Source organism: Ranitomeya imitator, chromosome 3 (assembly GCF_032444005.1).
Source record: "Ranitomeya imitator isolate aRanImi1 chromosome 3, aRanImi1.pri, whole genome shotgun sequence".
NCBI classification, from domain to species: Eukaryota; Metazoa; Chordata; class Amphibia; order Anura; family Dendrobatidae; genus Ranitomeya; species Ranitomeya imitator.
In genome coordinates, this window is record NC_091284.1 from 430,419,653 (window position 1) to 430,446,028 (window position 26,376).

Below are 26,376 nucleotides of genomic sequence, written 5' to 3' on the forward strand. Positions count from 1 at the left end.
ACCTATGATGTAAATTACAGACGCCTCTCATCTTTTTAAGTGGTGGAACTTGCACTATTGCTGACTGACTAAATACTTTTTTGCCCCACTGTATGTATATATATATATGTGTATATATATATATATATATATATATATATATATATATATATATATATATATATATATATATATATATATATATATATATATATATATATATATATATATATATATATACCACTGTATGTATATATATATATGTGTGTATATATATATATATATATATATATCTCTCATAATTGTCTAAGGGGTACTTCCGTCTAATGGAAATCCTGCGTCGCTTGGCGGCTGCGACCTATCAGCGACGGGCACAGTCCAGCCGAGAATTAGTCCCTCCCTACTTTTGTCCAGTCAGTGCCCGGCGCCCGCTCCATACTCCCCTCCAGTCAGCGCTGACACAGGGTTAACGGACCGCGTTATGCCACGGGTAATGCACTCCGTTAACGCTGCTATTAACCCTGTGTGACCAACTTGTTACTATTGATGCTGCCTATGCAGCATTAATAGTAAAAAGATCTAATGTTAAAAATAATAATAATAATAATAATAAAAAACCCTGCTATTCTCACATTTCATCTGCCGCCAGCTTCCATTCCCAGAGATGCATTGCAAAATTACCCAGAAGACTTAGCGGTCTGGGTAATTTCGCAATGCATCGCTGGGAACATAAGCTGGTGGCAGCAGCGCGCGCAACGGGACAGCTTCGCTGGACGCCGGCGGGTGAGTATATAACTATTTTTTTTTATTTTTTTTTTTTAACAGGGATATGGTGCCTACACTGCTATATATTACGTGGGCTGTGTTATATACTATGTGGGCTGTGCTATATATTACGTCGGCTGTGTTATATACTGTGTGGCTGCTATATACTGCGTGGGCTGTGTAATATACTGCGTGGGCTGTGTAATATACTGCGTGGGCTGTGTAATATACTGTGTGGGCTGTGTCTGCTATATACTACATGGCTCCTATATACTACGTGGCCTGTGCTATATACTATGTGGTTGCTAGATAGAGAGAAATAAATAAATATATATTTCACTCACGAATACCCGATGCGTTAGAATCGGGCCACCATCTAGTAGTATATATTTAGATTTAGTCTGTCTCCCTTTTCTGACACCTATATCTATTTTTTTTTTTTTTTTTTTTTTTTTTAAATCTATGTGAAGACTTGTTTTTTACTTGGTGACCTGATATTGATATTATTGCATCTCATTCATCTATCTTTTGTATTTTTGTGGGGCATACTCTGTTCTACCTACAGATGCCTGATATATAAATACTTTTGTGTATCTACGCAAGATTTTATATTTTTTTGTTAATTTTTCGTCTTTTTGTTTTTGTCATCCTGTTTTATTTATTTTTGGGTGTTGGGGTGTTTTGGGACATTTCTTTATCTTTCTATCCCCATTTAGGGACTTTATAGGGACCCTAGGGTCAGTCGACGCGGAGTGGGGGCGCCTACCGCTTCACATTAGGGTGCCTACCCCCACTGTTAGGTAGTATTTTTCCCCATAGGGATTTTCTAGGACTTTTTAGGATTCCTAATTTAGGGGATTCTAGGGATTTTTTGAGGGTAAGTCGACGTTGAGATGGGGCACCTACCGCAGTAAATTAGGGTGCCAACCCCCACTGCCAGGTAGGGCTAAGTGCAGTGACTCCCTAGGGCCTAACAGGTACATAACTTGTTGTTGTTTATTATTTTTGATTGTTTATGAAAAGAGATTTTTTTAACTATCGTTCAATAAAAGTTATATTTTAGGGATCCTTGTGGTGTTTAGGTTTTGCAGGGATTCAGAAGCCTCTGCGTCTACAGAGCGGAGGCTTCTCTTCCACTCCGCTCTGTCAACGGTGCGGGATTTCCGGCATCATTCTAATTTGACAGCCGTATTCCTGCTGCCTAACTAGGGGAGCCGTTTGTCAGTCAGAATGACGCAAGAAGCCCCTCGTGACCCAGTCGCCTCAGCAGAGGCAGCTGTATCCCCAGCAGAAGCATCTGTGATCACTCTGTGCATGGTAGGTTGTAATTACCTGCCTGATGGTGCTTAGGTACTTTTTTTTTTTATTTTTGTAAAGTCCCAGATATACCCTTTAAGTATTAATATTTCAATACTAATGTTTCCCATTATATTTTATACACACCCAAGAAGCCACCCTTACTTGACAATGTTAACTGTTCCTAAGGAGACTTAGAGGTATTACCATCTATTATATTAGCAAACGCCTCCAATTAGAAATGTAGTATAGTTGTTCTGATTCGCTATGTATCTTACCCCTTGTGCAGGCATTGCAGTAGCTTAGTTAGCTGTCAGTGGTCGTAACCATGGATTCCTAAGTGAGTCACTATGAGTGGTCGTGACCATGGATACCTAAGCTCCTTCAATGCCTGCACATTGGTAAAGCGACATAGCGAATGTGAAGAGCTACACCACATTTCCAGTTGGTAGTATTTGCTAATATTATTACACCTACTACATTTTCTGATAGGATCTTGGAGATGAGCATACCCATTTTAAGGTTGGAGATCTAAGAGTAGGGTAACTCGGAAAGGGTTAAGATAGAAGTGTACCGAATGGGTTAAGGGCATGCACAGAGATATATGGAGAAATCTAGTGCATAAGTGTGTGTTGTTGTTGTTTTTTTTTTTCTCTCTTAGGCCATGTTCACACGATCCTTTTTTTCATGCGGAATTGCCGCGATTTTCCCGCTGCGGGTCCGCAGCTGTTTTCCATGCAGGGTACATTACATTGTACCCTATGGAAAACAGGAACTGCTGTGCCCACAATGCGGAAAATAAAAAAAAAAAGCCGCGCTGAATAGCTGCGGGAAAAAAGAAGTACCATGTCACTTCTTTTTCCGGAGCCGCAGCGGTTCTGCACCCATTGACCTCCATTGTGAGGTCAAACCCGCAGTAAAACCCGCAGATGAAAAAAATATCTGCGGGTTTTACTGCGGTTTGTGGTGCAGAACCGCTGCAGCAGGAAGTGCGGGGAAGCGGGCGGAAGTGCGTGGGCGGAGTGTGGCTGCCCAACCCCCCCCCCCCCCCCCCCCCCCCGTGCTCCAATCCCACCGCCCCGTGCTCCGATGCCCCCCCAGTGCTCCGATGCCCCCCCCCGTGCCCTAATCTCCCCCCCTTATACTGTCCCGGTGTCCGTCCGGCCGTCTTCTCCCTGGGCGCCGCCATCTTGCAAAATGGCGGGCGCATGCGCAGTGCGCCCGCCGAATCTGCCGGCCGGCAGATTCGTTCCAAAGTGCATTTTGATCACTGAGATTATATCTCAGTGATCAAAATAAAAAAAAAAAAACCAAAACCCCCCCCCCCCCTTGTCACCCCCATAGGTAGGGACAATAAAAAAAAAATTAAGAATTTTTTTTTTTTTTTTCCACTAAGGTTAGGGGTAGGGTTAGGGTATTTTCAGCCATTACCCTAAAAAACTTCCTAGAAAACACAGACTCTGCATAGAGAACTGCATAAAAAAAAAGGATCAAAAAAAGGATCAAAAAAGGACAAAAAAAGGACCTGCGTTTTCTGCCAAGAGCTGCAGTTTTTAAAAAAACAGTCCTGAAAAAAAAAGGATGGAAATCAGGAACGTGTGAACATACCCTTAAAGGGAACCAGTCGCGTGAAAAAATCATTATTAACATGCAGATATGGTGTTAGTCTGCAGGATAGTAGCATTCTGAACCTGCCTGACTCCCGCACTTTGGTGCAACATCCAGGAACCCCACCGATGAGCTGGTACCATTGCTGGCTTTGTGTTCAGTTGCGGCGCTGGATATCGTACGCACGCCGATCAGATATTGGTGACTTACGGCAATCGGTGTAAATGTCCCTGACAACCTTTTTAACAATATCTCAACCTGCGGTCATTTTTTAGATGCTCAATTAATGTTACCTTTTGTATTTTAAGTACAGTTATGTTATGTGGAACTTTGGGCAAAAAAGCTGAGCATTATTATATTAATACATAGTATATTTCCTCTTGTCCAGGCTTTGTACCTGAATTGGGTTCTGGAAGCAAGGAGAAATATCTTGGCGATTCTCGAAGATATGCCTTCCCTGCGTCCTCCTCTTGATCATCTTTGTGAGTTATTACCACGTCTGCAGGCCCGTTACTACTCTATTGCCTCCTCTTCAAAAGTAAGTTATCTAGATACTAATTAACCCAAGTAGCCTGTCCATAATGATGGCTTTTTGTCTATATCGATGTCTTCCATGTTAAAGGGAACCTTTCACCCCTTTTTTTCGATTTGAGATAAAAATATGGTTCAATTGTGCCTGAGCTCTGCTTTACAGCAGTACCTTTCATATCCCCCGATTCCCAACCCTTGCTTATAAAATACCTTTGTAATCTCTCCGTTTTCGTATGTAAATTACCCCGGACCGATGGGCGGGGCCTATTCGCTGTCTCTCCCACCGCTCCTCGGTGTGCTTGACATAACGAGATCTGTGAATAGCACAGATCCCGTACAGTTGAATTGGCCTCTAGCACCTGCGCAGTATGCATTGCCCAACTGTGGTCAAAGCATAAAATCACTATTGCGCATGCGCCCGCATTTTTCATTACGTTCTATGCTCCCTTGCATGGCAAGACTTTGGATATGAAAGGTACAGCTGCAAAGCAGAGCTTAGGCACAATTGAACCATATTTTTATCTCAAATCGGAAAAAAGGGGTGACAGGTTCCCTTTAAGATCCGCTAAGGCTAAGTGCACACTTTGCAGAATTGCCGCGGCAATTCCGCAACTCCTGCCACAAGTATAATGCATGCAGAATTGGCATACGTTTTCCCACTAAAAACCAGTGTTTTACAAGCATAATTAGCTTGCAGAATGCTAGCGTTTTACAAGTGATCTGTAGCATCGCTTGGAAAACTGATTGACAGGTTGGTCACACTTGTGAAACAGTGTTTGACAAATGTGACCAACTTTTTACTATTGATGCTGCCTATGCAGCATTAATAGTAAAAAGATAGAACATTAAAAATAATTAAAAAAAAAAAATCTATTCTTTTGGCGTCCCCGGCAGTCTTCCCGCTCCTCGCAATGCTCTGGTCCCAATAATGCATTGCGGCAATGACCTGAGATGACGTAGCGGTCTCACGAGACTGCTACGTCATCACAGGTCATTTTCGCAATGCACTATTGGGAACGGAAGCATCGCGAGGAGCGGGAAGACTGCAGGGGATTCCGGAAGGTGAGAATATCACGATTTATTATTTTCATTATTTATTTTTTTTAAACAATTATGTGGTTCCCAGGGCCTGGAGGAGAGTCTCCTCTCCTCCACCCTGGGTACCAACCGCACATGATCCACTTACTTCCCGCATGGTGGACATAGCCACTTGCGGAAAGTAAGCGGATCAATGCATTCCTATGTGTGCGGAATCCCCGCGATTCCGCACAAGGAATGAACATGCTGCGTTTTTTTCTGGAATGCGATTCCGCCGTGAAAACAAAATACAATATGTGCACCAAAATTGCGGATTGCATTCTAATAATAGGATGCTTAATGTATGCGTTTTGTTTGCGGTTTTATAGCGAAAAACCACAAAAAATCCTGACCATGTGCACACAGCCTAACAGTACTCATTATTTTATTCCCCAAGACAAAGAAATTAAGATTCTTACTAGTGATGAGCGGATATACTCGTTACTCGAGATTTCCCGAGCACGCTCGGGTGTCCTCTGAGTATTTTTAGTGTTCAGAGATTTAGTTTTCATCGCCGCAGCTGAATGATTTACAGTTATTAGCCAGCTTGATTACATGTGGGGATTCCCTAGCAACCAGGCAACCCCCACATGTACTTATGCTGGCTAACAGATGTAAATCATTCAGCTGCGGCGATGAAAACTAAATCTCCGAGCACTAAAAAATACTCGGAGGACCCCCGAGCGTGCTCGAGAAATCTCGAGTAACGAGTATATTCGCTCCTCACTAATTCTTACCCTACTGCCCTATAGTACCAATAGATTGTTAAAAAGCGTGATGATGTGTTCTTATGAGTGTTCAATGAGCTAGACTAGGGAGTGGCGACCTTCCTCACCTTATCAGACACCTATATTAACCTGTCTATCTGAAGATCTGTTGTATGTTCACCTTTGAACATCATTTTCCATTAGATAAAATCTCAATGTAAAGCTTTGGCAAGTCATTTGAGTTGGACAAAGCTGAAACACAAAGCACAATTGCTACTAAATATAAAGTTGTGCAGTGTTAAAAATGAGAGATTGGTTCCCAACCTTTCTTACCTTGAGAGCCATATTCGGCCCTGATAGAGGGTCACCTCTGCATCCAGCAACATCCAGAGTCCCCCTTAGGACTGACCTCCAGCTTACACCTCTCCCCATCAGTAGTGACCCACAGAGCCTTAATTACAGGTATAATAGCCAAAGGTTCACTACAGTATACCTAGATCCAGGGGTTCCCACTTTACCTTCAGCAATCTTGCATCACGCACTCTGGCTGTACAAACACAAAAAATATTTCCCCCTGTTAAAGTAGTCTACCCCTGGGTAATTATGGGTCCATTTAGGGATAAATATGCAGGTACAATAATAAGGTCATCTATGAGGGAGTAGACTCCATAAGTCATACCTATCACTTATAAATAATGGCAAAGAAACATGGAGTGTCCTATCGATAGGTTCCTAAGTGCACATTGGTCAACGTCCTATCTAGAGTTCCTCAGTACAATGGCCAATAACTACAAAAGGACACCTAAATCTTCCTCCTTGGTGCTACTATACTACTCTCTACTATAGCAGACACTTCAATACTTCTATATGAGGAGGTGAGCTCCTTGGGAAGTCTGATATACACACACTCCCTGACGCAGAGATGTGTTCCCCATAGTTACCCGTACATTTGTACTGCTGAGGGAACATTCCCTGTGACGCCTAGATGATGGCGTTGCAGCTTTGTGTATATATAATTGTGTTATTGTATAATAACTATTGCTATTGTAAAGACTGGCTCAGCATTTTCTCCTTCACGTCTGTTGTGCACCGTAATATAGGTCCATTCCAACTCCATTCACATCTGCGCGGTTGTAGTAGAATATGAGACCAAGACTGGACGACACAACAAAGGGGTTGCTACAAACTGGCTTAAAAACAAGCAGCCAACGGACAATGGCCACAAATCATCTGTACCCATGTATGTCCGTAAATCTCAGTTCCGACTGCCATTCAAACCCAGCACACCGATTATTATGATTGGACCTGGCACAGGTATCGCTCCATTTGTGGGATTCATCCAAGAGCGGGAATGGCTGAAACAGCAAGGTGAGTGAATGTACTAAGCCCATGATTTATAAATCGTTCTGATTTCAAGCCAGGGACTCGTCTCTGCAGAAAATAACACATACATCTTTGATTGCTCTATTCTGCAGCACTCTTCTCACTGTTGTCCTCCATCGGGGCCCCTTCCTGTAATAAATTCCCCAGTCCCGGCCCTCATTTTCTAATAATGTCCTCTGTCTTGGCCCCATCCTGGCCCTTTTCCTGTATTACCCACTGCCTGGTGCTCTTCACTTATACATTTAGAATAAATGAATTAATTATACTTTCTCTCCCCTGTCTTCACTTTTCCCTTCTTTCACATGGTGCACCCGATCCGCAGTCACCATCTTTACACCCTGAGAATAAGAACTACATTTTTTGTTGTTGTTATATTAGCGTCGCTAGCTTTCAAATAATATAGGTGCAGAAAGAAAAATCAAAGCCTTCAACTGTTATCTTTCCCCATACAACCTCCAAGGACCCCAAGGGAGGGTGGTGCAGTAACTTTTCTTTTCATGTTTTCTCACCCTTTACTATTCCTGTAATATATTTGCACTCACATTTAGGTTCTTCTTTCTACCAAAAGGGTAAAAAGGGGACCAATTGCACATCTGATCACTTATCAGCCTATGCATTATGGATATTTTTGGTCTACTTAGTTCTGGAGATGATTTCTATATGAAGATACAGACATAAATGACATGCATGAGCTTCCCATATCATATAGTTTGAGATCAGTTTTTGGAGCTCCAGTACATAAGGCAAATCTAAAAAAAAATTCTGGGTCAAGAGTCTGTTATTTATTAAACTTCTCAAACTGAAATCAGGTGGGGGGATATAGAGAGTAAAATGGGGTCATACTGTTTTCTTCACCCAAAGTAGTCTTGTTTAGTTAATGGGAAGGATGTACGTCTAATGGCAAGCCTGTCATTGTCCTTTCTTCGGGACGTATTCATATGCAGCAGATTTGTTTCAGAAATTCTTGACTGAACATCAGTTCCAACTGAATGGGGTTGTTTCTGTGGCAAACGCACAGATTTCGGCAAACCCTGTATTTTTTTTTAACATTTTAGATTAATGGCCCATTTACAGAAAATTCTGTGTGTGAATTCACCGGAATATCCCGGTGCTGACAATCCTGTGATCTGGTGGTGAGTTTGACCTTTTTGCTATGTTGTGCAGGTAAAGAGGTTGGAGAAACAGTCTTGTATTATGGCTGCCGGTATGAAAGTGAAGATTATCTGTACAAGGAAGAACTTGCTAAATTTAAGAAAGATGATGTCCTCACCCAGCTGAATGTTGCCTTCTCCCGGGATCAGAACGAAAAGGTAAAGCACTGAAGAGTCACTTGGATTTTGAGAATATGTATTGTCCTTCTCCCATTCCTGTAAATTAATTTATTTCTGACTAATATGGATCATTAAAATATTCCACACTGGTAAATTGAGTAGCGTGCCAGTGTAAGGGTCTAAGATAACAACACAAGAATTAGTGTGAATATGCCCCTACTTTTGTTCATGTTTACAGTCCTTGTCCAGATAGGAACCGACAAAGTGCTGGATGTGGTCCACGGACTGCACTTAGCCCATGTCAGTCTTAAGCGAATAAGGCCTCATTCACACGTCCGTGTGAAAAATGGTACTGGTGTCATCAGTGTTTGTCACTTACTCATTTATCCATGACAAAGCTTCTCCCATCCTTTGCATTGTTGAACACGAAACATACACTATTGCCATCCGTGTGCTGTACGTTTTTTTTTTTTTTACTGAACGTATAGACTTGTATTGGCCCTTTTCTTTCGTGATACCGGAGAAAAACTGACATGTCTTTGAGTTGTGCACAGCAAAAAAAAAATGTGAATAGCATCATAGATTATAATGGGTAAGTGCAGTATCGTGAAAAAACACAAAATACGTACGTCTGAATGATGCCTAATACTGTTATACATGTCCACATGGATCAGGCAGCATGCTGGATTACCAGACTTCTCTGCACCATTCACATTTTGGAATATTTTAGGAAACCATTTGCAGTATCTATATGTGCAGCTTTTAGATTTTTACCATTGACCATTTAATGGCATTTTTCACTTGAAAGTGTTATATCTAGAATTACATTAGTAGGTCATGATTTGGTGAAGGGGCTAGCTCTCTATAGTTTTATATCTGTATCTCTTCTTACAGGTTTATGTCCAGCATCTTCTAAAGAAAAACAAGGAAAATGTGTGGAAGCTGATTAGTGAGGAAAATGCTCATATCTATGTGTGCGGGTAAGTGTCCTGTGTATAGGACTCCATTCAATATGGAAGTCCAGGTATCTGTAGCTCCCTTCTCTATAGCATGGTTTTCTTTCCACTCCTGAAGAAGGTAATTCTAGTGCGCCTTGGCTTCTCACTGAAAAACCTTCTGAGCCAGAGATGCTATAAGGCATCTATGTACACTGCATCATGACTTCAACGGGGCAAATGTCCAAAATATAAAACTGAACAGTATTTCATCTTTTTTGATCAGACCTTATTATGCTCACTTATGTAGAGCCATTAATTACACAGCGCTTTACAGACCTAATCATCATTATCCCCTTAGCTCCCATCAGTACGTCTTTGGAGTAGGGAAGAAAACCCATGCAAACACAGTGAAGGCGACCGACTTGGAAGATACTGGTTGGAGTGTATATGTTTCCCAGAAAGTTAAGTCGGTTAGTACTGGTTGGGGCAGCAGCTTAGGTGCTGAGCCGTTTTATTTGAGTGATAAGGAGGATTTAGTGGTGGGACTCATCACTCCTACTCCCGCTCTAGTATTGGTTTTGCCGGAGGCTTAGCCAGCTCAGCTGAGAGAGGTCATGTTATTACTGACACAGGAAAGGCTGACGAAAAAAAGCCTCAGTGTCACAGCCTCCGAGACTGATGTGTTCCTGAGGAGGAGACGAACATCCTGGTCGCGTGGTGTGGTATGTTAGTTAGCACTTAGCTGGACGAGTCTATATTTGTTTTGGTTTCTTTACTGCTTGTTACCTTTTTGGCTGAAAATAAAGCCCCACAATTTCTTTATGTGGAATGTCTGCTTATGTCACTGCCACAATGACCTAGCACGTTACAACAGGGAGAATATACAAACTTCTTTCAGATGTCGCCCTTAATGCAAATTGAACCAAGGCCCCCAGCACTGCAGAGCAACATTGCTACCCACTGAGCCACCAATAATCTGGTACACTATGTAAAGAGGGAGAGAAGGTCAAACAAAGTCCAAAGGGGCAGCAAAACACTGACTGCTGACTAAAAACAAAAGTTGTGTAATTTGATCCTGTTCTCATTTGCTACCCTCTTCCATCTGCTCCCTTTTTCCTAATACTTGGTACATTAGCTAAAAGTAGGAGACGGGAGGGGAAAAGTAATAGGGTAATGCGCAATTCACAGGTTTGTTTACTGCTGATCCCAGATTAGTTGTACCCACAAAATGGTACAACTTTTTATCGAGTTTTAGTTTAGGCCCACTTGAAAAATGGAAGAGGTTGTTCTCATTTTCGCAACGGGATGTGAGTGATGTCAATGACTTTGGGACCTTGTACTTGCAGCCCAGCAGGTACGCAGTTGCCATTTTTGTGCACGTCTTATTCATTAGAATAGGAAATGTACATGATGCCTGCCAGTACTGTATGTGCCATCACCGATGAGGAACTGAGCAGCGTCAGACAACCCTTTCTTTTCAAGTTGATGGTATCAAAGATCTTTGTGCGGAGACAGGGCTTTCTAGGCTAATGACCTAATTTCTCTTTACATCTGTTTGGGGGTCAGGGTTTACAGCACCTTTTTGATATTTACCCTTCAGTCTTTTTTTTTTTTTTTTTTTTTTTTTTTTTTCTTCTTTATATGACTATTTGTATTAAATTCTCTTTTAGGAAAGCCACTTATAGATTAGCAGCAATAGGCTGACTCAGATACTACTTGGCTTTACTGAAGTATATAATGAGCGCTCTTGTTAGGGTAAAGGACATTGCGAAATACTGATCTATACCAACGACAACAAGAAGACATCACAGATCATCCACTCTCCCTTCACAAACTCCAGTCCTCACGGACACCAACAGGTCATGTTTATAGACTTTCCATACTGCAGCACAAGTGAGAGAACTCCTGATACTTCCATCACCTGTGCAATACTAAGGAAATCTTGAAAACATGACCTGTTGGGGTCTGTGAGGACTGGAGTTTGGGAAACACTGGTATAAATGGTATTACCTCTTATTGTGATCCTGTCTGTAATGAAAAGTCTTCTGTATAGAATATGAATCCGGGTCAAAGTTAGAAGATTTTTTTTTTTTTTTTAATAGAAAAATATTACATAACGTTGAATTAAAAAAAAAAAAAATCATTAACACCTTTCTGCAATCGGACAGAATAGTACGTCCGATGGCAGTACCCCCGCTTTGATGTGGGCTCCGGCGGTGAGCCTGCATCAAAGCCAGGACATGTCAGCTGTTTTGAACAGCTGACATGTGCCCACAATAGGCACGGGCAGAATCTTGATCCGCCCGCGCCTATTAACTAGTTAAAGTTAAGTAAATAAGGCAGCACACTGCAGCGCTAAAACATGCAAACTTGAAAACACGAAATTTGAACTGCATTACTGCACTAGAAATATGAAAAATGAGAGCTTTTAGCGCATAAAAATGGCCAATTTTATGTGTACCTGGTAGCCTCTTTACGGCATCTCTCTTATACCAGGTCCTACGCTTGCCTTACCTCGCTGAGAATAAACGTCTCCATCTGAATGGGTACATGCCTCCTAGCTTCAGGTGTTTTAATTACAGCAGGTCCAATACCCCTCCACAGAGAGAGAGAATTTTAGTCTAAGAAGAGGTTTCACATGTACCCATTCAGATGGAGACGTTTATTCTCAGCGAGGTAAGGCAAGCGTAGGACCTGGTATAAGAGAGATGCCGTAAAGAGGCTACCAGGTACACATAAAATTGGCCATTTTTATGCGCTAAAAGCTCTCATTTTTCATATTTCTAGTGCAGTAATGCAGTTCAAATTTCGTGTTTTCAAGTTTGCATGTTTTAGCGCTGCAGTGTGCTGCCTTATTTACTTAACTATATACGAGTTGGCGACTCTAGGTTCAGCACCTGTTCACACATTAACTAGTTAAATGCCACTGTCAATCCGGCCGGAAATGCGCTCACCGGTGACCTGGTCACGTGATCGGGGGTCATCAGCGCATCGGTATGACAATCAGTGGTCTGCTTGAGACCTCTATGGTGGTTGATGCCGGATTACTGTGAGCGCCACCCTGTGGTCGGCGCACATAGCAATGCTGTAATTCTACTACATAGAACGGATCTGAGCATTGCCTCTATGTAGTAGAGCCAATCAAGTGGTGCCAGCTTCTAGCCTCCTATGGAGGCTATTGAAGCATGGCAAAAGTGAAGGAAAAAAAAAATTTAAATTACAAAAAAATATAAATTCAAATCTCCCCCCTTCTGCCCCATTCAAAATAAAACAATAAAAAAAATCAAAGACACACATATTTGGTATCGCCGCGTTCAGAATCGCCCAATCTGTCAATAAAAAAAGGATTAACCTAGTTGCTAAACGGCGTAGCAATAAAAAAAAAAAATTAACCGCAAAATTACATTTTCTTTGGTCGCCGCAACATTGCAATAACTGATGATGAAAAGAACGTATCTGCACCAAAATGGTATCCTTAAAAACGTCAGCTCAGCATGCAAAAAATAAGCCCTCACCCAACCCGAGATCACGAAAGATGGAGACGCTACGGGTATCGGAAAATTGGGCAATTTTTTTTTTAAGCAAAGTTTTGAAAATTTTTTCACCACTTAGATAAAAAAGAACCTAGACATGTTTGGTGTGTATGAACTCGTAATGACCTGGAGAATCATAATGGCAGGTCAGGTAGCATTTAGTGAACCTAGCAAAAAGGCCAAACAAAAAACAAGTGTGGGATTGCACTTTTTTTGCAATTTCACCACACTTGGAATTTTTTTTCCGACTTCTTGTAAACGGCATGGTAAAACCAATGGTGTCGTTCAAAAGTACAACTCGTCCCGCAAAAAATAAGCCCTCACATGGCCATATTTGCGTAATAATAAAAAAAAGTTATGGCTCTGGGAAGGAGGGGAGCTAAAAACGAAAAGGCAAAACTGAAAAAGAACTCGGGGGGGGGGGGGGAGGGAGTTAAGGTGTTAAAACCGTATTTAAAGAATAGAATAATAGGTAATATTCTGTTGACACACTCCCTCTAATATCCCTTGATGTTAAGCATGAGTAATCATTGCCTTTATTTACGCCTTACAGTGATGCCCGCAATATGGCTCGCGACGTGCAGAACACTTTCTATGACATTGTCGAAGAGTATGGAAAGATGGATCACAGCCAGGCAGTGGACTACATCAAAAAACTAATGACCAAGGGCCGTTACTCCCAGGATGTCTGGAGTTAATTCACCCAAAGCCTACCAAAGGAGGACTGTCTAGAGCTACTGTTAGAGATCTACATGAGCCAGTTTACGTAAATCGAATAGACACTATCTTTTAGAATTGTTTTTAAGTGATGCTGCTGGTGTAGTACTATTTCAAATATAGTCCCCTCAAATTATGTTTTGTACCAATCAAACTGTTCAGGCCAGTAGGACATCCATGGTCAGCCGGTTTGATGCACATGGACTTTTATTTAGTTGTAGTTTGTGTCAAAGGATGTGCTGTTCAGAAAATTGTTTTTTTTTTTTTTTTGTTTGTTTGTTTTTTGTCATTCACATGTCATACTTTTCTTATCATGTGTCTGTTTTTATGTATTATATTCCAGTTAACAGCGGATGAGCTACAATCTATCCTACGTTCACGCATCTGAAATATTTTAACTTTTGATACTAGTTTCACAAATGAAGGTATACAATTCTTTGTGCAACTTTGCTTATTACCGTAAATACAAAGAAAGGAGAATGTCAGTTTTTATCTGCGTGAACTGGTAGATTGAGGCTTGACTGTATAAATAGAACCTCCTAAGTTCTTCTCCCCATATTAGATCATGAATAAGATTAATAAAACTGTAAAAAGAAAAAAGCTTTTTGTTTTGTGCCTTATACATTCAAGGCTTTTCTCCAGTCCATTAATTGCTATCATGAGATGAGCTTGATAAATAACTCTACTGTATATTATGTCTGTTTATTGGAGCATCTCCCCACTTATTCTAGAGGTTTTCCTTATTATACAAGACGACTATCATGGGTTTTCAGATGAAGCCTGACGTGCTGTGAAAAGCCACAGCTGTCCGGAGGGTTGCTGCGCTGCATTTACATTTCAGCATCCCAAATCATACCTGCGTCTAAAGATCGATTGTTACATCCGAGATCTAATTCTAAACATTTTCTATGATTTTTCTTGGACAGACTCGATAACCAATCATTCCCAAATGCAAACGGTTGTAGATACCCATCCCCCCCTCCCCCCGTACCTTTATTTATTTCACGATATCTTGTAGTCTGAATAGTTCTGGATGAACTTTGTATTCGTCTGAGATGGGATTGTGTTGAATCAGTTTGCTGCACAGTAACTTGATTCAGGAGATTTGACAAGGTCACGGTAATATAGGTTGTGCGTAAATGGCTCTTCTGAAGTGTGGTAGACATCATGGGTAAACTGAGAAATTACAGGACCTCCTGATAAAAGGTATAAATGTTGTTTTTTGTTTTTTTTTGGCTGCATTCACATGGACATGTCTGCCCACTTTTTTTCTTTTTCTTTTGTTTTTTTCCCCTCCCCCTACATCTTTGTGTATAATCTGTAAATCCCATCAGACAAGAAGAAATTAAATGGATGACTCTTCAAACTTGGCATTCATGTTCTAGTATTGTAGCCTATGGGCTATTGTAATATGTGTTTCAGGAGTCACATTAAAATTCTTCATCCTGATACTACACAGAACTAGGTGGACTAGTCGTAGTCATGGTTCCTCCAGGGTTCTATCTGTCATCACAGATTTGTTTTTTTCATGCTATCTTATGTATGGTCTGTCTTGTTTTTTTTTTTTTTTTTATGCAATCTTCTCTTTGGTCTGTTGATGTCCCATGATTTTAACCTTCTTCCTGTGTCCATTGTGTTTAAACAAAAATTCATTTTTTTTCTTGCCCTTTTCAAAATAAGCTTTTAATAAAATGATATTGTCAATTGATTGTAAATAATTTTAAATATACATTAACCTTTGAAATAAAATATACATCTTAAATTTACACTCGTGTATGCCTTTTGTTTCCTTCGTCCTTGCAACTCATTATATTTTGTTCCATGGAATAAATCAGAACCTGCCAATGAACTTCAAGCTTGTCCAAGTCCAGTTTTGGCTGCAAACATATAAATCATACACAGTGCCGCTTCAGGAGTGCGGCAGGAGCAGCACCCTGCTGGGATCTCAAAAGGTGTTGAGCAGAGTGCATTATCCAGTGATATGCCGGAGATGGGCTTTGGGAAAAGGACTACCAAAGGAGGCGCATGCGCAAATTGAGCTCTTGGGAGCTTTACATTCCATTAACCACCAGTGCTGCTGCAGTCACATATTACACTCAATTGTCATACAGAGCTGTAGACCTATCCAAATTCCAGTAACATCTTACACTCCTTTCACATCTAGAGCTGTAGTCCCATCCTACACTTCATTGTCACTTTATTTGGTAACAACTCTGGAACGCTTCAGTGTATCACAGTGATTGAGTTTCTTCGTGACAAATGGTACTTCGTGTTATTGGTAAATTCAGGATGGAATTTTGGTAAAGTTTTCAAACGTCATTTTTATGCCCTGAAATCAGATAGTTGTATCCCAAAATAGTTGAACACTTTCCACATATCTACTTTACATAAACTGAACTTTTTTTTTTTTTTTTTTTTTTTTTTTTTTTTTGAAGGTTAAGTTGATCAGCAATTTCTCAATCTAACAAAATGTACAAAAAAAATTTTTTTTTAATTTTTTTTTTTTTTTTTTTTGAAGTGACGAAGGGCACGGTCGGAAATGGCGGACACGACGCTCAAAAAAAGTTGCAAGCAACGTTTTTTGTTCGGATGGTCTGCCACAACACGACGCAACCGTTGCACGACGGTTGCGACGTGTGGCAATGTGCCGCAATGCGTCGCTAATGTTAGTCTATGGGGAAAAAACGCATCCTGCAGACAACTTTGCAGGGTTTGCAGCTCTTCACATTGCAAGGATAAGTTCCTCTTAGTGAATCTGAGGGCATTGACCTACAGATCATGATGTTTCTTGAATTAGGAGGTTGCCTGTAACATAGCAAGGGGAGGGTCTTTGAATATTGTTTTTAGCTGGTCATCCTTATTTAGGATATGGTGGTTTAGCATTCTCCGTACTCCTCTCACCCCAAAATCATCCACACAAATGCTAAATCTCTGTCATCAGATTATCAAGAGATCAGGACTAGTGATGAGCGAGTATACTCGTTACTCGAGATTTCCCGAGTATTTGGATGTGCTTGGAGATTTAGTTTCTGTTGCAGTAGCTGCATGATTTGCGGCTGATAGACAGCCTTGAATACAAGCAGGGATTTCCTAACAAACAGACAACCCCCACATGTATTCAGGCTGGAAAGCAGCCGCAAATCATGCAGCTACGGCAACAGAAACTAAATCTCCGAGCACATCCAAATACTCGGAGATCACCCGAGGATGCTCGGGAAATCTCGAGTAATGAGTATACTCACTCATCACTAATCAGGACGTTTTCTAAGGCGGCCTATCTGGGTGTCTTGGGTTTGTCTTCTGGGTCATTGATAGTGGAAAGCAGCTGGCAGATTTCTTAAACTGACAAGTTTTGTTTCCCCAAGTCAGGTTATGTTAGATATATTTTAAGGAAGGGGTGGAAAAAATAACCATGGACTTCCAAACTCAACCACTGTCCTGTTGGGCCACCTTCAGGCTGAACACATTTTCTTGCTGGAATTCAGTGTTGGGTCAATGATGGAGCCAATGCTACTGTCCATTTCCACTTTCCTAGTGAGACTGTTGGATGATTGAGCCCTGGGTTGCTGGACTGAGGGTTATTGATTAGAGAGTCCATTATTTCTTAAAAAGGAACAAGCAGAAATGAGTCTAGCGAGATGGACAAAAGAAAAATCACCTCAAACCCAATGTCTTTGGCATTCCATATGATAACTTCTTGCTGCAGTTTTAACTCTCCCACCATTCTTTCCATGTTGATATGCACCTTTTATAAAGATGCTGACCAACAAGTACTTGATTGAATAGGAAGACGACCCCATGAACTCCATCATGTCCAGGCTGTCTATACGAACATTGATTTGGCTCTAGGTAACTTGTGGTGGACACAGGGTGTCCTGGCTCTTCATGACCTCAGTGGAAAGTTGAGCCTTTCCTAGCTTGTGGAGCTAATGATCAGCGTACTCCACCTGCAGGATGAAGAACTTATTAATGGAGATAGTATGAAACTGCAAAAAAAAAAATGGGGGCCAAAAGGTCTAGGAACGGGCAATACCACCTTAATCCTTTAACATTTTCAGGGGTGAGGTTTTTTTTTTTTTTTTTAAATAAACATTTTTGCCAATTAAGGGAGTAGTCACTTTCAAAATTCATTTTAAATGGTTTAAACAGTGTTGTAAGCAGACTTGGGCACAGTGCTACTGTGGTTATAGAGGCTGGGGCAGCACCTGAGAAAATAACTGTGCAAATCAGGAGGCCTAAATGGTACAAACTGTTAGCCATGCAAAGGGTGCACCAAACCCTGTTAGTATGCTTGTTGCGGGACTTTGCCCCTATGACACTGTAAAGCCCATTTAAAAATGCATTTTTTTTTTCTGAGGTGATGGACTCACTTTAAGTCTTCATAATGAGTCTCCTCCGGTCAAGTACACAACCTGCCAATTCACAGGAGGGAAGCAGAAAAGCTGTACAAAAAGCTGACAGACAAAGACCAAGCTCACATGAGTATGTTGCATCCTTGTGCAGTTCTATGAGCTCGTGTGATGTCTGCATGTACTAGGAGACTAGCAGGTTCTCGTCTATACATGCTGTGATTTCCACTTATACACAAGTATACCATCAATATGCAGTTTGTTGCATGCACAGGGTCAGAAATTATTCAATAAAGAGATCTTAAACAATACATATAAATATGTATTATATGTCTCAAAAATATACACAATTAACTAAAGAAATACATTAAGAATGTCCCATAAATTTGAGGAAGGAAAAGCCGTGTGGTCCAGTCTTCTCTTTGCAAAGAGGCTAAAGTTATTAACCTCAAGCATCTTCATGCTATGCTGAGACTTGTGACCAGTACATCTAGTTGCCCATCCAATACAGAGTGCAATATAGATGTCTATCTTTGTTACTCATAGAGCGACTTTGTGAGTGCAACAGATCACTTGCGGCGCTGCTGGCGTTCTATGTCGCTGTGGAGAGCGCGCTGTGTGTGCTAGATATACTGTGCACGTTATTGCTGCGGCGCTGCTGGCGTCCTATGTCGCTGGGGAGAGCGCGCTGCGCTCATTGCGAAAACCAATGAAGAATGAGCTGCTGCAAACACAGCATCATTGACCACCGGTGACCTCATCGAAATTACAGCAAGTCACTGAGGCTGTGTTCCTAGCCGGGCCTCTGAACTGGGTGACCTCAGCCTTTTGAGGAAAAACTTTTTTTCTCACGGTGCTGTTGTCACCACAGTTCAGGTTCAGTTCAGCTGTTTTTTTTTCATTAAAAAAAGCATGGGGGACCCCTGTATTTTTGATAACCAGCCTTGCTAAAGCTCACCACTGAGGGTTGCAGCTGTCGGTTTTGCCTAGCTGGTTATCAGAAATACAGGGGAACTCGCATAATTTTTAAGTTGCTTATTTAAAGGACCAGCTGATGAATACTCCAATCAGCCGCCGCTTGCTCTCACGGTTATCAGTTGAATACAAAGTGCACAAAACTGGTCTACCGCGCTTTTATGCACGCTTAAAAAGATGGACACCACCGATCATAGGCAAGACAGCGTCCAGTGTCTCCATCTTCCTCATTATAGGAAATCTTTCCCTTGAGGTTATGTCTCAATCTCGTATTTCAGATATTTACATGGAAACCCTGATGTAAGTGCTCCGTGTAAAACCCAGGATAAATGTGAGCTGAGCCTTACTGTGATCTTTGGGAGGCAGCATGAGAAAATCAATAGCAGATGAAGAATTGTTTTTTAACTTTTTTTTTTATTCTGTTCCTCAAGCGGTATAAGTGTTGGGATTACTTTGTTCTTCGCGTAAGTACGATTACAGCAAGATTATATAATATATATAATTTCTTGTCTTGGTGCTGTTATACTATTTTATAGAAAAAAGATTTTTGCATTCTATTCTGAGAGCTATAGCTTTATCTTTCAGCTGATGGAGCTGTATGGCAGCTTATTTTTGGAGGTGCTGTCCATTCTCTCTTTTTCAGCATATTGCATGTTCTGTCCTTTTTTTTTTTTTTCTTTGGATGTGCACTCCTCCCATTTGGCACAGGTGACTTTAATTAGCAGGAGACTGCAAAGTAAGAGGTCTAGTCTATTTTTGCTCTCACTGAAGGGCTGGAGGAAGGTGAGTTTCAGTACTCCTTTCAGTTGGTGTGGATGCTGTGCGGTGGCCATTGTTGCTGTGGTTTTGTGCTGGTGAGGCGGCGCGGTCTGCCGTCATGGGGACTCAGTCTTGCAGCATGGGAGCTGTGGGGCACTAGGCCGTCTGCCCTGCTGGAGCATTGCCACTGTGGTGGTGGTCGGCACATCGCTCCACTCCGTTAGGGCGGTAGGACCCTCTACGAGGTTTGCCGTGACGTGGCAATGGGCTTCATACACTCTGATCAGAATGTTAAACTAAGAACCTCATGTTCAGTTACATACATTTTTGCCTAGCGGCTTTAGATCAATGCATGATTTTTGGATGTGTGGTTCATGCTCTTTTTTTGTGCATGACACATAAATCAACAGATACCAAGAGGAGTGAGGGCCCTGCTCCCAAGCTTGCAATAGGAGTAAATGGGGGAGACAAGAAAGGTACAGTAAATACATTGTAGGATACAACCATAATATACTAAATGGGGTATGCACATTATACTTTATGAACCGGTCACCAGTCAGTACAGTACAGACAGAGGGTTATTAAGTGCATATTGAGGGTGTGTGAACAGATGCTTATGGAAATAGTTAAGTGAGGTGATAGGCCAGTCTAATAAAATGCGTTTTTAGGTCATGCTTATTACTGGGTATTGTGAATTAATCTAAATGTCTGGGGTAGTGCATTCCAATGAACTGGCGCTGATGTGAGAAGTCTTGGAGACTGAATGGGAGGTTCAGATTATTGAATATTTGTTTTAAGTCGTTAGCAGGAAGGAAGGCACTAGTAGGGTGGTAGGCTGAAACGAAGGAGGGTGATGTAGGGTGGTGAACCAGGGTGAGCTATGTGGGTGAGAGTCATAACTATTAGGTTCATCACCACGTACAACCATGAGTGGGAACAGATGCTCCAAATTCTTAAGAAACATTGGGGCATATTGGGTTCCGAGCCATCCCTGGGCGCCGTGCTGGGAGACTTCCCCCTAATGACCTCTAGGAGGTCTAAGAATTTAAAGGACTTACTGGATCGGAGTCATTATGTACCAACCCCGAGGAACCCATTTGGGTCCAGAGGCCCCACCCCTGGGTCAATACCATGTGGCCATTGTCTTGCCTGGGCCACTGTCCGGCACTGCTCCACCTTTCAATCCTCTGATGGTAAGAGAGATTTTAACATCCGCCAACGGATCTCATGTGGCAGTACTAACATCATATATTACACCACATGTGGGTGTCCAAAAATTTACATTGACCTTACCTCAAGGGAGCGGAGGGTGAGGGTGCTGGAGCATGTGTGGGACATTGGCGCAGCCAAGAAGGTGTCCGATCCCTCTGACCTTAAGACCATTCCACGCCACTTCCTACAATATCATTACTGTGATCCTAGGACTTTCATGGTCAGGGGATCGATGTGTTACATCTTGGTATCAGGGGGGGTAACAATAAGAAGATCCTGGTCCAGATGGAAATCAAATGGATGGTGATTCTGGATACTGTGACCTCGAAGGGTCTTAATGAGACATTGACATTTTCTCCCTTCCTGTGAAAAAATTCCCCATATTGAAGTATTATTATCCGTGTATATTTTCTGCTGGTCCATCCTACCTGGCCAGTCAGGTGTTTTGTGTTTTCACTTGTTTTTAGTTGTGGTTTTAAATTGTGTTTTTTTGTTACTCTTCTTTTTTAGAGTGTCTGACCATTTTTATATGTTGTACCCATCGGACATTAACACCACATCTGATGTAACGAATACCTTATTATACATTTTTATAGTTCCATTTATTCCATGGCACTTTACATGTGAATACGGGGCAAATATAGACAAATACATGAGCAAAAAAAAAAAGGCACACAGGTACATAAGAAGGGAGGACCCTGCCCGCGGGGGCTCACAGTTTGCAGGGGATGGGTGAGGATACACTAGGAGAGGGTAGAGCAGGTTGTGTGGCGGTTCAGTAGGTTGAGGATCACTGTAGGCTTGTCGGAAGAGGTGAGTCTTCAGGTTCTTTATGAAGGTTTCTATGGTAGGCAAGAGTCTGATGTGTTGGGGGTAGAGAGTTCCAGAGTATGGGGGAAGCACGGGAGAAGTCTTGGATGCGGTTGTGGGAAGAAGAGATGAGGGGGGAGTAGAGAAGGTGGTCTTGAGAGGATCGGAGGTTGCATGTAGGTAGGTACCGGGAGACCATGTCACAGATGTATGGAGGAGATAGGTTGTGGATGGCTTTGTATGTCATTGTGAGGGTTTTGAACTGGAGTCTCTGGGCGATAGGAAGCCAATGAAGGGCTTGGCATAGGGGAGAGGCTGGAAAATAGCAGGGAGATGGGTAGATTAGTCGGGCAGCAGAGTGTAGGATGGAATGGAGTGGTGCCAGAGTGTTAGAAGGGAGTCCAGAGAGTAGGAGGTTGCAGTAGTCAAGGCGGGAGATAAGGGCATGCACTAGGGTTTTTGTGGTGTTGCAGTCAAGGAATGCGCGGATCTGGGAAATATTTTAGAGTTTGAGACGGCAGGAGGAGGCAAGGGCTTGGATATGTGGCTTGAAAGAGAGGGCAGAGTCGAGGATCACCCCGAGGCACCGGGCGTGTGGGACTGGGGAAAGTGAGCAGCCATTGACATTGATGGATAGGTCTGGTGGAGGGGTAGAGTGAGATGGGGGAAAGATGATGAATTCTGTTTTGTCCATGTTCAGTTGTAGAAAGCGAGCAGAAAAGAAGGCTGAAATAGCAGACAGACCGTGCGGGATTTTGGTAAGTAAGGAGGTGAGGTCAGGTCCGGATAGGTAGATCTGCGTGTCATCGGCGTAGAGATGGTACTGCATACCGTGGGATTCTATGAGCTGTCCAAGGCCGAAGGTGTAGATGGAGATGAGTAGGGGTCCTCGAATAGAGCCTTGGGGAACACCGACTGACAAGGGGCGATGTGAGGAGGTGGTGTGGGGAGGGAGACACTGAATGTTCAGTCTGTCAGATATGACGAGATCCAGGATAGGGCCAAGTCTGTGATGCCAAGAGATGAGAGGATCTGTAGCAGAAGGGAGTGGTCCACAGTGTCGAAGGCAGAAGACAGGTCCAGGAGAAGGAGGACAGTAGTGTCGCTTGCTCCTGGCAGTTAGTAGGTCATTGGTGACTTTAGTTAGGGCAGTTTCAGTTGAGTGATGGGGACGGAAGGCAGATTGTAACCGATCGAAGAGGGAGCAGGAGAGTTCAAGATGGACGTGTTGCTCCAGTAATTTGGAGGCATAAGGGAGAAGAGATATCGGGCGATAGCTAGACACAGAGGATGGGTCGAGGGAGGGCTTGTTGAGGATGGGTGTGATCTTGGCATGCTTGAAGGATGAGGGGAAGACACCTGTTGTGAGTGAGAGATTGAAGAGGTGCGTTAAGGTTGGGATGAAGACTGTGGAAAGGTTAGGAATGAGGTGGGATGGGAGCGGGTCGAGCGTGCAGGTGGTGAGGTGTGATCTTGACAGGAGGGTGGAGAGCTGATCTTCTGTCATGGTGGAGAAGCTGGTTTTGGAGGAGCAGGGTTGAGCAGCTAAGGCTGGTTTCACATTTGCGGTTGTGTATGCAGTGTTTCTTCTGCAATTATCAGCATGTGTCGTGTATTCCTATATTTAACATTAGGGACCCATGTGTCTGCGATCGGTTGCGTTTTGCCGCGTTTGACGCATGCGTAGTTTCGTCGTCTGCGGTTTGGTGCGTAAGTGCTACATGTAGTAATTTTAGAGGTGTCAATTTGCCACCTAGAAACGTATGTGGTTGTTAGCGGAAGGAATGTGGCAAAAAAACGCATTGCTGTCTATGTGAACGCATGCGTTGCACCACAGGAAAACATGTCTAAACACTGATTTGCCACCCCACCACATACAAAATGATAAAGGGAGGGAGTGGACATTTGCAGGTCACTACTCAGCAGACTGGGAACAAGAGTAGACGCACCAGACACAGGAAGGAATCTACACTCTGAACAATGTGAGTATATCCTAACCAATGTCTTTATTTTCTATTTTCTGTCTCTATATGTCCTAATTTCTGCCATTTCTTTCTGCGTGCATCAGAATGTCATCTTCTTCTGAGGAGGAGCAAGGGCCTGGGCCTGCACAAGCCGAACATGTCAGTGAAGTGAGTACTCACCTCCTTAGATTGGAAAGTATTCACTGTCACATCTACACATATGACATTTTTTTTTTTTTTTTTTTTTTTTTTTTTAGAGCACTTCTTCCACTATGGCAGAGGCTGATCAGGAGCAGCGGGGTCACGGTCGGGTGGCTAGGCGGCAGCGTGTACGTATACGTGGCTGTTTATTGCATCCTCACTTTACTCTTGGATGTTCATTTCTTTACTTTCCTCTTTCCCTTTTTCTTCTTGACTCATTTTGTTTCTTGACTTTCACTATTCATGCCAGTTTTCTGTCTCTGTTTTCTTTCTTTTCCTTATGGTAATGTATCCAACATTAATGTCTTTATTTATTTTTTAGGTTCCAGAACGGGATGAGGACCTCATTGAAAATGACCTCCTTATCTCCCTGGTTCATGAGCAAGTCCCATTGTGGGACACCCGGGTTCCGCAGCACTCGCACAACGTGACGATCCGGCGGCTATGGAATGAGGTGGCCAAAGCTTTTTCAACAGTGCTCAAAGTCAAAACACGTTGGTGTTCAATGAAAGATCGCTTCAACAAGGACCTTTGTCAAGAGAGCCGGGTTCCTAGTGGTTCTGGAGCAAGGATCAGAAAATATAAATACCATCGCATTCTGGCATTTTTGAGACCAGTCCTTGCCCAGAGAACGCAAGTATTTTTTTGGTGTATTAGGTTGTGTTGTATTGCCTTTAATCTGTATGTTTCTATTCCACAGGAGTTAGCGCTTAACTTTTGAAAATGTTTGTTAGTGTTTTTTTCTTTTTTCACAGCACATGGAGCAGCACTCTTGACCCTGGTTCTGGAGCGGTCCTTCATCAGACAGCCATGGACCCGTCCCAGTCATCCAGCTGCGCTGCAGCAAGTGGGCCTGGCACACAGACTGGAGACCAGGAAGCTGGTCCATCAGGTGTTCCCCTTTCCCAGTCCTCTGCCCCTTTTTTGGGGGCTCTTCCCGGCAGCGGCAGAGGGCCTCAGACAGGTCACTCATGCCCGAGTTTTTGCACTTGAGCTCGGTCTTTCATGATGGACTAAAGGCGATGGGTGACCAACTGGATACTGCCATTAGCCATATGAATACACGTATCTAGGAGGTCACCAAAAGCCTTGACCAAGTGAAAGCCAACCTCCAGAGGCAAGCACATCATTTTTTTAATCAAATTGAACAGGGCATGTCAGAACACCTTATTCCTGATCTCCAGCTTAGTGTCATGCAGGCCTGCAATGCTGCTTATGTGCAAGCTATGCAGCAGAGTCGGTATTTTCAGCAGACAGTGGCGGCATATCCACCTGTGCCTACACTGTGACGCTTGACGTCAGTGCCAAGCTCTGCTGCATACCACTGCATGGCCACCTTCATTCCAAGCACTGCCGGACACCACTACAGCACCACCACCATGCCGAGTGCTGTAGGACAGCCCACCGCCACCACAATGACAACTGCTGCTCCTGCTTGGACCTCCTCCACTGCCCGGGCATGGCCTTCCCCACCACAACCATGCAGCAGCACACGGACCCTGACAGGTCGGCCACCATGACTAGGCCGCAACAAATGAGCGCACCGAGGCTCCCCAGACCGCAGCACCGTTCCCAAAAAGGGAAACAAAATAAAAAAAACAAAGGATGATCTCAATTCCTCCCCCCTCACCTCCCAATGTGTCTGTAATGTCAGGTTTGTCTCACCCTTCCAGTGTGTCTCTGCCCTCTCGTGCATCAAGCCCCATCCCCGAACTCCCAGACCCCACTACTTTAATAGTCCCTTCTCCTGCCACCCCTGCATCGCCCACATTAAGCCAGGCATCACAGCTACACACACCCCATTTCCGTCACTCTACCCCAAGCAGGCGTAATTAAATTAATTTGTTTGTTAAAAAATAAATAATAATGTTTTTTGCCCCCAATAATGTTTGGTTAGTTGTGTATTTCACCCCCGGCAACACACACCATGCACCGAATAAAACACTGCGCCACACACTTTATTTTTTTGACACCTCATAGCTCCAGTAGTTAGTAATTACAACACTGCAGCTTTGTGTGTGTTTGGTATAGAGATATGAGGTGGCCCCAAATATAATACTTGTATTTTCTCCATAATCTCTTCCTTCTGCTTACTCTGTGACTTTGTGTTGCAGACTGAAGAGAAAATGGCGGTATTGCAAAGCAGAACTATACTCAAGAGGTCATGTGTCCAAAAACTCATTAGTTATGACACCTGACCTGGTGAGTAGAGAACTGCCTTGTATAACCTCCATTTTCTCTTCTGTGTACGTAATCTATTTCACAAAACATGAAGGGACAATGGAGGTCATACAAGGCATA

General features: G+C 42.8%; 1 protein-coding gene across 4 annotated transcripts in view; it reads left to right on the plus strand.

Annotated features, from left to right (window-relative positions):
• POR (cytochrome p450 oxidoreductase) overlaps window positions 1–15,571 on the plus strand; it is a 67,981-nt gene extending 52,410 nt beyond the window's left edge. For all 4 annotated transcript variants that reach the window (XM_069757275.1, XM_069757277.1, XM_069757276.1 and 1 more), the window contains 5 exons: window positions 4,037–4,186; window positions 7,064–7,331; window positions 8,511–8,656; window positions 9,512–9,597; window positions 13,642–15,571. In XM_069757275.1, coding sequence (XP_069613376.1) covers window positions 4,037–4,186; window positions 7,064–7,331; window positions 8,511–8,656; window positions 9,512–9,597; window positions 13,642–13,786 — 795 coding nt within the window. In that variant the 3' untranslated portion in view covers window positions 13,787–15,571. The remainder of the gene's footprint in view (window positions 1–4,036; window positions 4,187–7,063; window positions 7,332–8,510; window positions 8,657–9,511; window positions 9,598–13,641) is intronic.
• The last annotated feature ends 10,805 nt before the right edge of the window (window positions 15,572–26,376 follow it).